The 16,015-nt window shown below is 38.1% G+C and overlaps 1 protein-coding gene across 1 annotated transcript in view; it reads left to right on the top strand.

The window, feature by feature from the left end:
- Positions 1–13,679, top strand: part of LOC139690015 (uncharacterized) — a 40,345-nt gene extending 26,666 nt beyond the window's left edge. The window contains exons 9-15 of the mRNA XM_071587195.1: positions 272–600; positions 4,219–4,480; positions 4,566–4,715; positions 6,862–7,153; positions 8,711–8,965; positions 12,293–12,544; positions 12,990–13,679. Of these exons, the coding sequence (XP_071443296.1) occupies positions 272–600; positions 4,219–4,480; positions 4,566–4,715; positions 6,862–7,153; positions 8,711–8,965; positions 12,293–12,544; positions 12,990–13,168 (1,719 nt within the window). The 3' untranslated portion in view covers positions 13,169–13,679. The remainder of the gene's footprint in view (positions 1–271; positions 601–4,218; positions 4,481–4,565; positions 4,716–6,861; positions 7,154–8,710; positions 8,966–12,292; positions 12,545–12,989) is intronic.
- The last annotated feature ends 2,336 nt before the right edge of the window (positions 13,680–16,015 follow it).

Genomic DNA, 16,015 nt, shown 5'->3' on the forward strand with positions numbered 1-16,015 from the left:
CACTGAATTTGGGAAGTTTTTCATCGGTGTTGACACGCCAATGTAGTTGTAGTCCATACTATTGGGGATACATTTATGAAACATGAGTTGCATGCACCCAATAGTCCTGCCCTAGCAACAAGCGTCCTATTTATAATATTGAATAATTAAACTTACTTGTAGTATTAATTAAACTGTAGAATTCTTCACTAACAAATGAGTACATATTGAAATGCATTAAATACTGTCCACTAATGCTAACTTACATTGTAGACGCAGCTTTGTGACCTGATCTGAATCAAGAACTGGAACAAGAATGGGATATCTATTGGATTGTTCATACGGAGATTGGAGGGTGACAACTGCTTTACTCTTTGTGGCTATCATTGCTCTCTACTACTACCTAATGTCTCCTTTCGATTACTGGGAGAAGCGCGGGTTCCCGCAGCTAGCCGCAAAACCTCTCCCAATATTCGGCCACACTTTCAAGATGATGATTGGCCAACGGTATTTCGCCGACGCCTTCGGCGATTTATACAGAGCCGCCGGGGATAAAAAATATGTTGGCATATATGTCGGGAATCAACCATGTCTGCTGGTGAAAGATGCGGAGATGATAAGGTGACTATTACCACAATTACGCATTATTTGTGTGATTCCACTGACGGTTTTATTTTATAAAAGTATGAGAAAAACAATAGTGATATTCGATAGTAAAATTTTAAGTTTCCTGATACGGGTAGATGTGTTATTTATCAATATTAATTGTGAAGAAAAACTCAACTGTAACATGCATGCTTTCGTGAAAGATATGAAATTAACTTTGTAGTTATCCACGAAAATTGTATATGAGAATACAGATAATCAACATCGAATGATACATTAAGTAAATCATTTAGCTACTGACTGAAGGTCCCGGGTTCGGTTCCGGATGAAGACTCCGGGCACTATCAGCTTCACACAAGCTTTGTGATTTTTCCGGGAGCAAATTGTTTTCCTGGGAAACCACAGGCAGCATAGGAGTAAGAACTGGCCCCACTTTCCGTGATGTTTGAATTTCACACTCTATATTTACTGGACCAGTGCTTCAGCCTTTCGGTTTGATAACTTTGTTGGTTTGGGATATTGCATCATGTTCTCCCCTAGGCAAACTTATGCATAGAGTATTGATGGATCTTAATTTTTACCAAAAACCAATAAAATTTTCATGGCAAATTCCATTTGCGACTGAACTAGATTTTATGCATCGATCATCCATTTTCTGTAAATATTTTTAACATTCTCACCAGGGCATATTCCCATACGGTGTCCGCATGCTATTTTAGAGAATACATACATACAATACTGCAGACATGACAGGCTGATTCTTATCATCCCGTTTTTATTTTTAACTTTTATAAGCTGCAGACAGTTCTCGCGGATCGACCCTAAGAAATGAAAAACTAAACACTTTTACAGGAAACAATGGAACATGTGGCGTTCCCGAAACTAAACTGTTTAAATACGATATTATGTACGCTGGATTCAACATGTAGAAGACAGTACAGACGTTTATGGATTCATTTTTCCTATGAATTTCCTGGTGAAAGTACTGTATAATGACGGATAAGATACATTATGTTATGTACTATTTGCAAAAATCCTTTCTAGAGCCAACAAACGTGCATTAAAATTCCAAGAAACTGCGGGAGATGCCGCGACAATAACTTTTGATGGAATCATCCGCTAAAAGTGCAGTACAATGCAACAATTTCAGAGTGTAAAAATCATTCACCTATACCGAACCCGGATCCCTCGATGTCCGGCCGAGTTAACTATCGCCAATTTAGCATGTTAAACTATCGCGGCGTCCTCTTACACGCCGAGATTTTGGGGGCTTTTAAGGAACAATATGTTGTGAGGAAACACCGTACACACAATGTCACGGACATGGAGGGATCCAGGTTCGGATCCCGGTCAAAGTGAATAATTTTTAAATTCTAAAATTGTTGCATTACACAATAAAATTTTTATTTTTCTTTTTTTGTGGCAAGTTTTGGTAATAATAACTTGTATTCCCGCGAAAAACGCGGCTCTTCCAAATAATGTTCACTAGACGATTGCCTATTAAATACATTTTATTTCATCTAAAAAGTTAATAAAATATTCCTCCAACATTATTCTTAATTGTCATAAACATATTCGTCTATGTGTATTTTTATGACTTATTTGTTGTTTAATTTTTTATAAATTATTTGTTTATGCCTGTATGTTATAACGTTTCAGTAATTTTTATGACAACCATTGACCCTAGGTGCGAATCTTGCGAGACAAAAATTTGTTGCATGCTTAAGTTCGTATCGAAAAAAACAGACCTATATATACATATGCAACAATGATTATTGGAGAAAACTTTATAAGTTATTTTTGATTCAAAAATGAAGCATCTCCAAAAATAAAGGAGCTGAACATTTTTTTAATGCTGTAGAATGTTTCACTCGCACTGTGATTTTGGCGCAATGGCGTTTCAAGCCAACTTCACGAGTAATAAAATTCACAGACGGAATATTGTATGCAGAGATTAATTTGAAATAGTAATGAATTTAAAGTGGTAGTGTGGGCTTCAGAGGCTTAAATATAACAAAGATAAGATGAGGTATTTCTGTCATAACCTGCACAACTCAACTGATAACAGCGGAGAAATAATGTAGCATTCTAAAGTTTTGAAATAATATAACGGATATCAATGCATTGCGATTGTATGAGAAGCAGTGTAGTGAAAATAAAAAAGTGAGATAAAATAGAGCATATTATCTTCTCGACAATAGCAAAAAAACCAATGTTTATCAAAAGTTATCTCTTCGCTGCAAGGAGACGTCTCACGATGACGCATCGAAATAAAGGGCCATTATCATTTCTTAACCTTAACATTCATTTCATAGAGTGAACGGCCAACGAAATATAAATCCTCAAATCGGCAATGATAGCAGAGAACGAAGACCGGAGTGATACGACAGGAAGCGCATGCATATTGCCACTCTCCCAGCCACGAAATGCCGGTGATAAATGATATGTAAATGGATGATAATCGAAAAGGAGGATGTACATTAAGCCACAAATATCATTCTTATTAAATTAAATGAAGAGCAACCTTTTGTTTTTATTCGTGAGAGATAAAAATGTCAGTCGAAACTGAGTTGTAAAAAAAATGAACTGGACTTCATCCGTCAACTTTCATGCAGTATTTGATCGCAATTAACTATTTTTGAAGAAGTCCACATAATGTTTCGAAGAATAGCTTTTGCTATCTCTAATAAACATACCGCTCGGTTTTTGACGATAAATAAATAAAATAATTTCAAACATGCTTGTCAATATTGGACCAATGATAGTAATGGTTGCCTACACATTTAGAATTATAGAATTTAGGCCATTATATCAACATAATGTTTCAAAGAATAGATTTTGCCATCTCTAATAAACATACCGCTCGGTTTTTGACGATAAATAAATAAAATAATTTCAAACATGCTTGTCAATATTGGACCAATGATAGTAATGGTTGCCAACAAATTTAGAATTATAGAATTTAGGCCATTATAGAATGTTCTATAAAAAAATTGTTCGTTTAAATTATTCATTCCCCAAATAATAATTCAATTTTCACACGTTTTATATCAATAAAAACAACTTGACAAATGGAAACATTTAATCACCTAACCTAGTGCGAATTGAAGACATCTTATGCTGAAAATCTCACAACCGTAGGGGAAAAACAACGAAATTTAATTATCCGCCACAAGAAGTCCCAAACTCGGTGTGGTCGTCACGTGACTATATATGCTAAATATAGGAGCGGATCTAGGAAACCTCCGATTAAGGGGAAAATTTTAAATCTTATATCCTTTTTTCCAATAACACTTTTGAGAATTACGCTAAACTTGAAATCAATCTGACTAATTTTGGAGCTGAAACGTACCCTACTGTAGAAACGTTTATCCTTAGAGGAGGACAGGATTTGTAAAGTTGTGTCGGGAAAGTTAAATAAATAATTAAATTTATTAAAGCCATCATGGCGAATGATTTCTACACTCAGAAATTGTTGCATTGTAATGCACATTAGCGGATGACTCCGAACAAAGATACTGACTGTCGCGGCATCTCCCTCAGTTTCTTGGAATTTCCTAAAATTATTTCCCAAGGGTAGGGGCATGTTCCTCCTTGGACCCACCCATCATAGCACAAATCTCTTAATTTCAGACAAATTTTCATCAAGAATTCCCACATATTCGTGGATAGAGCCTTCGAGATAGACGAAGAGGTGGACCCGCTGAACGCCAAAGGTCTGTCTAACCTCAAGGGCCAGAGATGGAAAGAGATGAGGGCGAGGTTGAGCCCGACGTTCACGTCGGGTTGCATGAGGTCCATGCTGCCGCTCATGCAGGCGTGCACGGACGAACTGGTCCGGTGCCTGGGCAAAAAGATTGAAGCGGGAGGAGGAGAGGCGAGTGTGGAGATAAAGGTGATGGCTAAATATTCATGAAACGTTTCGGGAGAAATAGTTTTCACCATTTCGCATATATGGCACGCATTCGTTTTCTTTTCAGGAGGTCCTCATGTGCTTTTCAACCGACGTAATTGCAACGTGTGCCTTCGGTGTTCAGTGTGATGCCCTCCACAGTCCTGAGACGTCGAAGTTCAGGCAGATGGGGAGACTATTGTTTCAACTTACCCTCAAGAGGACAATCATAATAGCGGTAAACATTACTCCATGTCATGGAAACACTCAATGTGGCCACTCATTACTTAAATTTCCATTCTCGACTTCTTCCCAGTTCTCACGACGAGCGTTCGGAAACTAATCAATTAGTTTTTTGTGGCTCGTCTATAATCACATTGCATGCCAGTGGTTGGTATTTGCTATTCGCCATAGTCGGTATTTGTTCGGTTTCTGCTATGGCGTGAGATCGCCTATGGCAAACTTGAACTGATATCACAACTGAAATGGACATCTTTTTCACCGTGAATTTCTGATGATAACATCATTTTTCTTATGTACATATAAAAATCTCCCCCACCCTTTTTGCAATATTTACGGATTTTCAAAGATATTGATTAATTCCCGACTATTCCCCATCTCCACAACAGAGTGGACACCCTGATTATCATTACCATACGGTGACATATTCTACTGAGAATTAGTGTTTGGCGATTGGGAGGAAAGAATGAATGTTAGGAAAAATAGTAACGTAACGTGACCGAATTCACTCCAAAACGTTTTGGTAAAATAAACGGTGGGAATATCCATACCTTTCGTGTTATCGAAAGTAAATGGAAATTAACTGTAGGGGATATCGAATTGGGGTATGCTATTTCCTCGGGTGGGATGCAGTACGGCAGTTTTATCTCTAGGGGCCACTTAAAAAAAGTTATAAAATCAGTGTATCAACACTGATATTTTCCTATGCCCGAGCACATCATTACCTAAGCTGAGCTTCAAAACCAAAACGACTTTCCTTAGCTTTAGTAATTCCGAATCGCAGATCACATTCCAAAATTTTTCGAAACTAATGCCCATTTTCCTGGGCTCTTGAGGAAATTAAGTCATTCCTGGTTTTTCTCATTCAAATGGCAACCCTGAATGCAGTTGTATTCAAGTACCCTATATTCTATTTAATAGAATTTGCATCAACCGTCTCTATTTTGCCTTTTTCCATAATGAAACTTAACGCCTAAGCTTTTACATTTAAAATGCGCAAAAAACTGAAATAAAGCACTTTCTTATTAATTTATTTTCTCATTTTAGAAACCTTTTTTAAATGCACCGTGGGACTTTTTTTACCTTTGACTCATTCCTTAGACGCTATTAATTTGAGGTAATTTAACCTCAGCAGCTGTTTCAGCTATATTTAGTCGTAAAGTGGAATAGATGAACTAACTGGGGCGGATATAACAATCAGTGATGAAAAGCAAAATCTTTTTAATTTCTAGTTTTATTCAGAATCCTTCGAGCCGCCACTAGGTTTTGTGGCACGGAGTGATTACATTCCAGACTTCCCTCATTTGACCCAAAACACCTTTCCCTCCTAACGCGGTCGGATAAACGTTGTTTTATTCCGATCTGTCAAGTCCCGTTGTTATAGGAAATAAATAATCCATAGGCACCAGCATAGGGCACGGGTTTTACTCTTCCAAAGGCATAGATTTTATCAATTAAATCACTCAATTATAATAAATAGAAAAACTTAAAATTGTGGAACGCTATCATACGAAAAAAATTATGCAAAAATTACGTCACCGAAGCAGGCCTCTTCATAAAAAAGGATGGATAACCAAAGATTAGGGAAAGGAAACTTCACTCTGGCCTTCAGACTATCTTTTCCTCCAATGTTACACCTTTCTTTTCTTTTTTCTGGTTGATTTGGCATCGAGTGATTCTCATCTCTGGTGGAATTAAAAAAAAATCCGCCATCTTCGTTTGACTAATATTTTTTCTTTTTCTGTGCAAGTTTGATTGGTCTGCAATACGGTGCTCTATCCATATCTGAATGTGTGACTGACGGTTTGAGTAAACTCACACAAACTACAGACTTGAGTACAATTTGTGAAAGTGTGCTAATTTATTTTTTCTTCCGTTTCTAGTCAATATGTCAGTGTGAATGGTGGCCACCATTTTGATCAGTAGCCCTTGCGGCTCACTATCGTGCAATGGAAATTATTCACAAACGCCGACTATAAAACTACTTGCGTGCCTCTCTTTTCTTCATTCTATTTATCAATGCAATTTTTAGTTTTCCTTGTTTTCACGCCGAAGGCTCCCAACTTTTTCTGAGGGAAAGGACTTCTCATTTTCTAAGTAGTGGAATCCATCCCTTCCAAACGTTTTTCTCGTTTCTCTCGCAGCTATTTCTATTCTCTCCCAGACTGCTCAAATGGTTGGGACTAAAGTTCAGCGAAGAAGAATCATCAAATTTCTTCAGAAGTTTCGTCCGAGAGATGGTGGAGCAGAGGGAGAGAGCTATCGAGCGGGAGGAACGTGGCAGTGGAGAAAATGCCTCAAGATTCCGAGACTTCATCTATCGCTTGGTTTCGTTGAAGAAACGCGGCTTTGGTCATGATGGCCCACAAGACGATGATGAAGATGAAGACTTAGAAGGACTCGAAGATTACAAGAGCAAAAAGAGCCAAGAAAATGGTGAGAAAGCCACCTTTATCTTTCTTTCAACTTTTCCTCCAATTATTTACTGGTAAGTTAACCGTCGCATTAAATATTTTATTTGACTTTTTTGGAGGCTCAAAAGAAAAGAAAAAAGAACATTTTTACATATATCACATGAGACGCGTACAATAATGCTTAACACTAAAGTATTTCTTATTAACGAGATATTATCGCTCATTTGAGTTGTTTTCTTCCTTCACCAGTCCTACTTTCAAGATTTAGCATAACGCAGGTAATTAATTTAGAATGGTAATTAATGAAATTGGAAGGGTAATTAAATTGCTATCCAATCAGGAAAAAATGACAAATCTTCAAGGCCCTTTTGCAATTTAACTTTCTGATATTCTCTCTGAGGATTCATATTTTCTTTAAGTCGAAATTTGCCAGGTGACAGTACATGGTTCCACTGTGTCTTGCTACTTCTTCGACAGGCGCGGTAATACGTTGTTGAAAAGGACAACAATCATAAAACATACAAAATGAGAAAAACCAAAAATTACTCTAATATGTTCAAAAAATAGAATTCGGTTCATCTTAGCAGGATTAACTGGCACTTATTAGAGTGCGTTATTTGCTAATTGAGTATTTTACACTGGAACATACAGAATTCTTGTTTTTAAGGTTGCCAGTAACGGAGCATAAAAATCCTTTCTAAAAGTCATATAATTTTTTGTAAATATATTTTTTCCAATATAAAACTCAAGAGAGATTATGTTAAGGTTATTAGAAGCGTCATTAAAAAAGCATGGGAATGCATGTACTAATCCATTATTCCTTGTTTCTCCTCAGTCCGAAGGGCAGTTGACGTCTCTACTCGTTCTATTGAGCCCAAAAGATTGCCACTTTTACCCACCTTCAAAATTAATATTGACTGGAAATCGCAAAACAATTAATTGTTAGCTAGAAAATCTCGTTTCATTGGAGACTATCCGTCAATTCTCCTGGAGAAATTTGAAAGCTTTGCCGTTGATCTATTCTCAGGCTGGAATCAAGAAGTGTTACCGATGATTTCAGATCGAACTCGGTGATCGTCTCCCACGTGCTAGTTTAATGTAGCGGATGGGCCAATTAGAGGAGATTTTATTATTATTGCCATCACGTGAAGTTAGTTCATAGAAGACCGCCGTGTTTGCGTAGCTCCCCTTTGAGCCTCCCAGAAAGGGAGATCTCCTCTGGCACTAGCTACGGTGCAATGAAATGACTTGCCTGAAGTCCCGAAAGACTCCTGTCCACGACAAGGAATATTATGGATTACCCTAAAAAGAAGTCTGACTTACTCGCACATTTGCGTGAAGCTGACTATCCTCCTGCAGGGAGATCAAACCGTGCCGTGGTCTCCAGACGGCTACACAATAGATACCCTCATGAGTTGAGGTGGAAGCTTGGTTGCGAACTGAATTTTTTAAATTTGGCTTGTGATTTAAAGCGTATGAACTGGACATCAATGGCAAAATTACTATCACGTTTCGAATGAATAAGACACATATAAGTCCGGATTTTCCGTTCAAGTGCTGATTGAAATAGCCATTTCAGGTGGAGAGGAGCCGACATGGACGAACGTCAGCCTTGACGATCTAACTGCACAGGCCATGCAGTTCTTCACCGCAGGATTCGAGACCACTTCCACTCTAATGGGCTTTGTTTTATTTAAACTAACATCATCGAAAGAGGGAAAAGAAATACAGAGGAAGATGAGAGATGAGATAGACAGGGTGAAGGAGGAAGACGGAGGGAAAATAACGTATGAGGGACTGAAGAAGATGCATCTCCTGAAGCGGGTGATAAACGGTAAGTTGATCCGCAATTATTATTTTTTTGCGTTACTGCCGTTGAAATTTGGTCATTTATAGCCGATAAAACCAAATAGTAAACAATAATTTCATTTTCCACGAAGGATAAGGGATCAGAATAACAGTGTCCGACCGCAGCAGTAGGGTCATATTCGGGTTAAAATTAGTCTGGTTTGTATTCACTCCCTGTCACACACGCTAGCGATGGCTTGCAGGGTACTTAAATAAATACTAAAATACATATATATATATATATATATATATATATTTGCTTTATCCATAGTGAAATGAACCCAATTATTAATCCTAGTAAATGTATTTTACAATATTACCCTTTCCGCCGCAGTTCATCTGAATAAATACCGGGTAAAATGACAACCGATTGAATATCATTATGAATGTTATGCACTACTATTGATTCATCTGTTATTTTGATTTAATGAAGCACGATTCCGTTCAACTGAGCTTCCGAATATGTTTAATTGATCTACCTCCCCGAATTTATCAGATCAAAAATATAAAATTGATCTGGAGCTTTGCCTCACAGAAAATAAGCATTTATTAACACATTTTTTATTTTTATTTAAGCATATATAAACACAGTAAAACATATTTTTCCCTTGGCATATTTGTGGTGAATAAGAAAAGAATTCCGAAGTATTTGATGGTACTGATCTGATTTCACTTACCCATTCTTTTCTAATTCCTTGCTGGATAGCGAAATTATCGTTTAGATACACGTGGAAACAAAGTGACACCTTATGCATCACATCAACATTACAAATATTACAAAGGAAAAATATTATAAAAGAACAAAAAAAATCCAGTGGCCAAAACCTTAATTTGACAATAGCGACTTTGTTCTTACATACACCAAGTAGTTAAATTTCTCTTTTTAACAACTTCCAGAGTAAAAAGGATTGTATCAAGATAGGAATGCAAGGATTGTATATCAAGAAACCCTAGAGTTAAATATATTTAATGCCCTAGTAATTAGAGTATCGAACATCATTCATTTCAGGCAGAACTACCCAAAAGCACATACCGGGATTTGAACTAGGGAAAATCCGGATTTCTGCGCAACCGCGTAACCCACCAGGCCACCACGGCCCTTCATCAATTCACGAAGCACTAACCTTTGTTTACCAACTGGCCGTACGATGGATTCTCGATGAGTAATTCCTTCAAAGGTTAACAAAAAAGAACGTAATGAAAGAAAAGAGCGTAATTTTCGCAACGGGTCTTATCCAGTTAAATTTAGTGATCTCGGAGTGTCAGCTTTTAAATTCTACGAACGCTGATTGGTATCGGGGACCATGATTTTTTGTTGAGTGATATGTTATTGCGCGTTTTTAAGTTTCATTTAGTACTCTGCGAGTCACCAATAGGGTGTGTGGTAGGGGGTGATTACATACCAGACTACCCTTACTTTATCCAAAATACCTTTCCCTCCTCGCGCGGTCATACAAATGTTGTTTTATTCTGATCCATTCGTTCGTGGGAAAACTGACATCTTAAATCTATCTGTTATGTACTTAACCTCTCGAATTTTATTGACATGATCTCTCCTACTGTAATACGAAGGGGCTGAATAAACATTTTCAACAGCCTTCCAATTTATGCAAGAGATTTAATCTGTAATTTAGCCTTCGCTCCGTGAGTGACTCCCAACCCAAATCCTCTGATAATTTTAAACGCTATTATTTTAATCATAACAATGTTTCAAAAATACAGCTCCTCTACGCTGGACGCGATCCAATTCGACAATCGATACAACTTCATGAGGATCCCATATACTAGCAGAATATTCTAAATAGGACCTAACGAGCGAAATATTACATTTCTCTTGGATGAAATTTCATTTCGAAAGTCAGGTTAATTTCTGAGGGTGTACTTCATATTATGACAAAAAGTGACACGGCATTATTGTTCAATAGTAAAATACACGCACTAAGAATTTCGCCGTAAACGGTTTCGTGTTCAACATCTCCAAAAGAACTTGATAAGTTCAATAGTTCGAGGTCCCCTCGATACCAACGGTTTCGCCTTTTGTTTTGAATCGGCCTTGATGAGCTTTTTGTCACATTCCTCCACGTCACCATGACGAAGGTCGCCTGGAACGCTCTTCATCATCTAATGACCTCAATTTAATTTTGGAAAGAGAAAATACCTTTTAATACATGTTTGGCCATAGCCTTGTTCCCTAGATGCCCCGTAAAAATTACCGGAAATGGACGTTTTTTCGAGTTAGAAAATAATTTCCACGCACCCGCGGTGCCCTTTCAAAGAATTCATTGAGACATTGACCGACAAAATCTGAGATCTTGACACGATGCTAGATTAGTGCTATCGTGCTTAGTTCTTCCCATTCTCTGGAAACGAACTATGCACTTCATTACTAAAAGCTTTGGTAACCAACCAACCATCATGCGCACTTCACGCAGTAACAGACTCTTGTAAAGAAAATTACAGATCGCAGCACCGCGCGATTAGCCCTAGAAAGGAACCTTCACATGGCACTTCATGTAACTGATTTCTCACCTTTTCCTGACAACCTCGAAATCAGCTAAATTATAAGGGTATCACCGCTGCTTCACACTAAGTGTTAAAGTTACAGGCACAGCTATCTCTAGCTTGCTCAACGTCCAAATGTAAAAATAGTTGAATATGACAAAGGCGCCATCGTCCACGGTTCGCCAACCAATGAGGATTTGACTGAACTTTTGAAGAGCCATTTATCAAGAGGTATTATCCGCGGGTAAAATGTCAACTGAACGTGTGACGTGGTTCAGGATGTACCGTCACACTCCCACAAATATTTAATCCCGTATACTACCTCTAGCTTCTACCCTATAGATTCACAGCTCCAATTGTTGTGTTCAAGTTAATCATCATGTTCTCAATGCTTCCTTTTACAAATATTAAAGCACCTGTAATTTCCTGTCGCTAAGCAGGCGTGTTTCTCACCTATGTTCCACCATTATTTGAAATCACATTCCTGTCAGTGTCTACCACGAAAACCCATCAAAATCAAAACCTTTATCAGTGAACATTATTTAGATTGTTGCGGATTTTTTCGATTCAAAGAATTATGCCTGCATAAAATGAAATATATTATTAAATGCGTAACTATGATTCCAAAGTTCTTTGCATTTTTTTTATTATTAATTGTACGCCCGGCATCTGTAACGAAACGAAATAAAGGTATACTCATCTTTTCGGAATCTACATGTGGAAATGTGTAGCCTCATTCCTCTTCTTTTACAGTTGAGCCTCAAATATTATCGAATAATAGATATTTTTAATGTTCCCTCCTTCTCCGCAGAGACTTTGAGGTTGTATCCACCGGTGGGATTGCTGAACCGGTTGGCACTTCAAACGTACCGTCTGCCAGGGACCAATCTTACGATAGAAAAGGGAGCGCAGGTGACCGCCGTGATACCTGCAATGCACCGGGATGAAAAAATATTTCCAGATGCCAAGCACTTTAACCCTGACAGGTTTTTGCCGGAAAATAAGCAGAAGATGGATCAGATGTCGTTTGTACCGTTCGGAGCAGGGCCAAGATCCTGTATCGGTAAGTAAAGAATAACAATCACTAAGTTCCGAAGGATAAATACGTTATTTAATTTTGAAAAAAGAAAACTATTCATTCCTTTCATGTTATTCTTTCCACAATCCTGCAGAGACTGACTCGACGCAGTTAAATTATTTTAACTCGTACGCTTGAAGTTTATTTGAATAATCTTTCCAGCATCAAATTTTCAATTATTATTTCATTCATTCTAAGGAAAAAAATGGTAAAAAAGTATCTGATGGTTAGCTATATAAATGAGTGAAACAAATTAGGTGCAGCAATCAAGAATTTTACTATTAATACACTAGCATGAAACCAGCCGTGAAAATATTAACTCAATTTTAATTTAAAACGCTGAATTGGTAATTGCAGTGGAATTTCAGCTATTAGTCAACTACTGACATTCTTTGTGGCGATGATTTTAATGTCTAATATTTCCGAACAGGTCAAAGATTTGCGCTGATGGAATCACAACTGGGATTGGCTATGTTATTGTCAAAATTTGAGTTTGACCTTTGTCTCGAGAAAACCAAGCTCCCGCTGAAGTTCAAGAAGAGGGCGATGATACTCGCCACAGAAGATGGAATATGGCTCAACATTAAACTTCGCAGCGAAGAGAAATGAACTGATATATTTAACACGTGTTGAAGTCAACACATTTCAATTGCTCAAATTTATCTGCAAAGAATTAAAGATTTGTGGAGGGCGTTACATGTTTTAAAACAATTACATATATGCGTTGAGACACGGATAAAATCCACCCTTAATTTTCGGTCATTTCAACCAGTCAACCTAGAAGAAAAAAGTCAGTGCGCCATTATTCTTTCTCGTTGCAGCAAATAAAATACCGCCCCAACACTTCCACTGAAAATTCCATTTCTCTGATTAATGTGAAGGGAGGTAAGGCACGTTTTCATTTTTGAACAAAAATAACTCACAAGTTTAGCTAGGGTACTTAGCTATAGAAAATAATGCAATTGGAATCAAATGATTTCAAATTACTCGCGTTTACCCGAGGAGAAATAATTTTGGCATTTCTACGAGAAGTATGCTATCAACATCAATATTTAGCACCGACGTAATTGCGCAAGCATAAAAGATAATGGCTAGACTAATAGTTTTCCAGAGATGTATGTAGGGTCCGATCTGCCAAATAAGGTTTAAAATCTATCATGGACGTGTGTTTTCGTATTCAATAATTTGACATCAAAACATGAAATTCACAGGGTATAACCGTAAACACGTATCGCCGGCCACATTCTGGAGGAAAATAATCCCGATTTCATGTTTCCACGCATCTTCGTCTGATATGGCTGCATTAGATTATATTTGAAGCTAACTTTGATCCATCAATAGCATAAGTAACTTTATTCCCAAAGGCACTTCCCAGTTGTTAAACTTCATCCGTAAAGTTTGGCGAACCTGGGAAAGCTGTGCCATTTCCTGCCTAAAGCGTTTTTCAGACACAAGACAGACGATTTCCTTTCGAACCAATTGAAATCTTACGATATTCTATAGGACAGTACTAAATCCCAATTTAAAGTTGGCTGATGCGAAAACCGGGATATCGAAGAAGGAAAAAATTTATATTTGACCTCTGCGTGATGTAATTTTCGAGCCTAAACCCCCTCCCTACATGCGAGAGGCCTTGTTACGGCGTGAACACCCAGTCGTACGCGATATTCATTCGCTCTCGAACGGGCATTATTGTCAATTGTTGAAGTGCCCGAGTAGCTCTAAAATGTTCCTAGACGAGCGTTTCGGCGAATGGGCCACCTGATATCGATCCACACGACACGTTCCTCCAGGAGGCGTTTTCCTCCAGCAACGACTTTCCAGCGTTCTTCGGAGTGTAGAGAATTTTTCAAGTGCGCCCGTGAGGATAGGGGACGACATAGAAAATGTCATTGAAGAAAATGAGTAACGACCTCTAAGCCAGGGAAGCACAAAGCAGCCCTAAGGGCTCGCAATACTATCATTCCTGCGGACAAGTGGATTATTCAAGAAAGACTCGAATGAAATTGACGTGGACTAACCTCGGTAGGTCTCCAAGCACTCTCTGATGGTAGCGGTGAGGGGAAACATTGTAAAGATGCTACCAACTTCGGTTCTTCCTACCACACAACCCTGTCGAGCGTAAGATACCTCCGAACTATTCTCGACTTAGGGAGACTACTGGCCCTACCAGAGACCCCACGCGTCTATAATCGAGTGCCCGACCAAGTATTCCGCTCAAGGGGCACAGCAGCTCCCAGAGAGCCCTCCCCTCAAATGCAGGCTAGACTCCTAAGGCCGGACCTGTTCTGAAAACGAAAGCCTTTATATTCAACCTCCGGCTAAAGGAATTCCATGCGTTTTTACGCTGTCCCAAAGCAAGTCCTGCTAAAGTATATTCAAATGCCATTCATGGACGAGTGCGATTTTGAATGTAGACGATCCATGTGATTCCCAAAACTGGGAAAAAATTAAATAAATGATCTAAAATCTTCCCAATTGCGAAGATTGTTGTTTATTTCTCCAAACAACTTCGCTCAATTCTAAATAATAATTAAAAAAGGATTATCACAAATTTCTTTCACATTACTCACTCTGTATCGTAGGGATCTTGTCCAGTACCTCCTCAGCATAGGGACACTAACTCCCCCAAGGCGTGAATTTTTAGATGAGGCGTGCATCCTTACCATGATGTCGCAGCGCGGGAACTTGGTCTCAGATGAGCAGTTATCACATCTCTGTTGTCGTGGTAGCTCGACCGAATCTTCAAAGCACAATCCAACACTGAATGCCCTCACATTCCTTGGGAACTCAGAATCACATGCCACACAACACCTGGACACATTTGACTTTCTGTTCTCAGTATTCGCACCAGGCGGCCAGCGTCTGCGGCCAAAGGACGTTGGTGAACGATCTAGCATGTGATCAGGCTAAAGCAACCCTGGCCTGGATGCGAAACGTAGACATCATTTAGACCTTATTGTTCTACATAATTAACCAAAAAAATATTTGACTCGATTGAGTAAATTATTATTGCAAAAAAATTACTCTAAAAAGTGCCATAATTTTATTGACATGCATTTTCTTATTTCTTACATTCCAAAAAAAGATGAAAATTATTAGAAAGGTACACTTCCTAAAGTTTGTGGGTATGATGGAATTCGGAGCAGTTTAACTGCTACTGAAAATCCCAACGGCTCATATGTATAATTTTATTGCCAAAAGTATTTCTGGGAAATTCTTTTTAATATAGTCAACTTATGTCCATCCAAAAACCTACCTTAACCGGTAGATTACCTAATAATAAATAATAGTCAACTTTTAATTGTGTCAGTAGTCTTCAAATATCTATACTATAAGCTATTACGATTATTGCAGCAATTTTGTACATAATTGAAAAAGGATGAGCAATCATAAACAGGAATTGTGCACATGGGGTCCTTAAATGACTTGCAATGTATGCCAATCTTTTTAGGT

The sequence above is a fragment of the Hetaerina americana genome, unplaced genomic scaffold, assembly GCF_022747635.1.
Source record: "Hetaerina americana unplaced genomic scaffold, ioHetAmer1.1.p SCAF_3, whole genome shotgun sequence".
Lineage (NCBI taxonomy): Eukaryota > Metazoa > Arthropoda > Insecta > Odonata > Calopterygidae > Hetaerina > Hetaerina americana.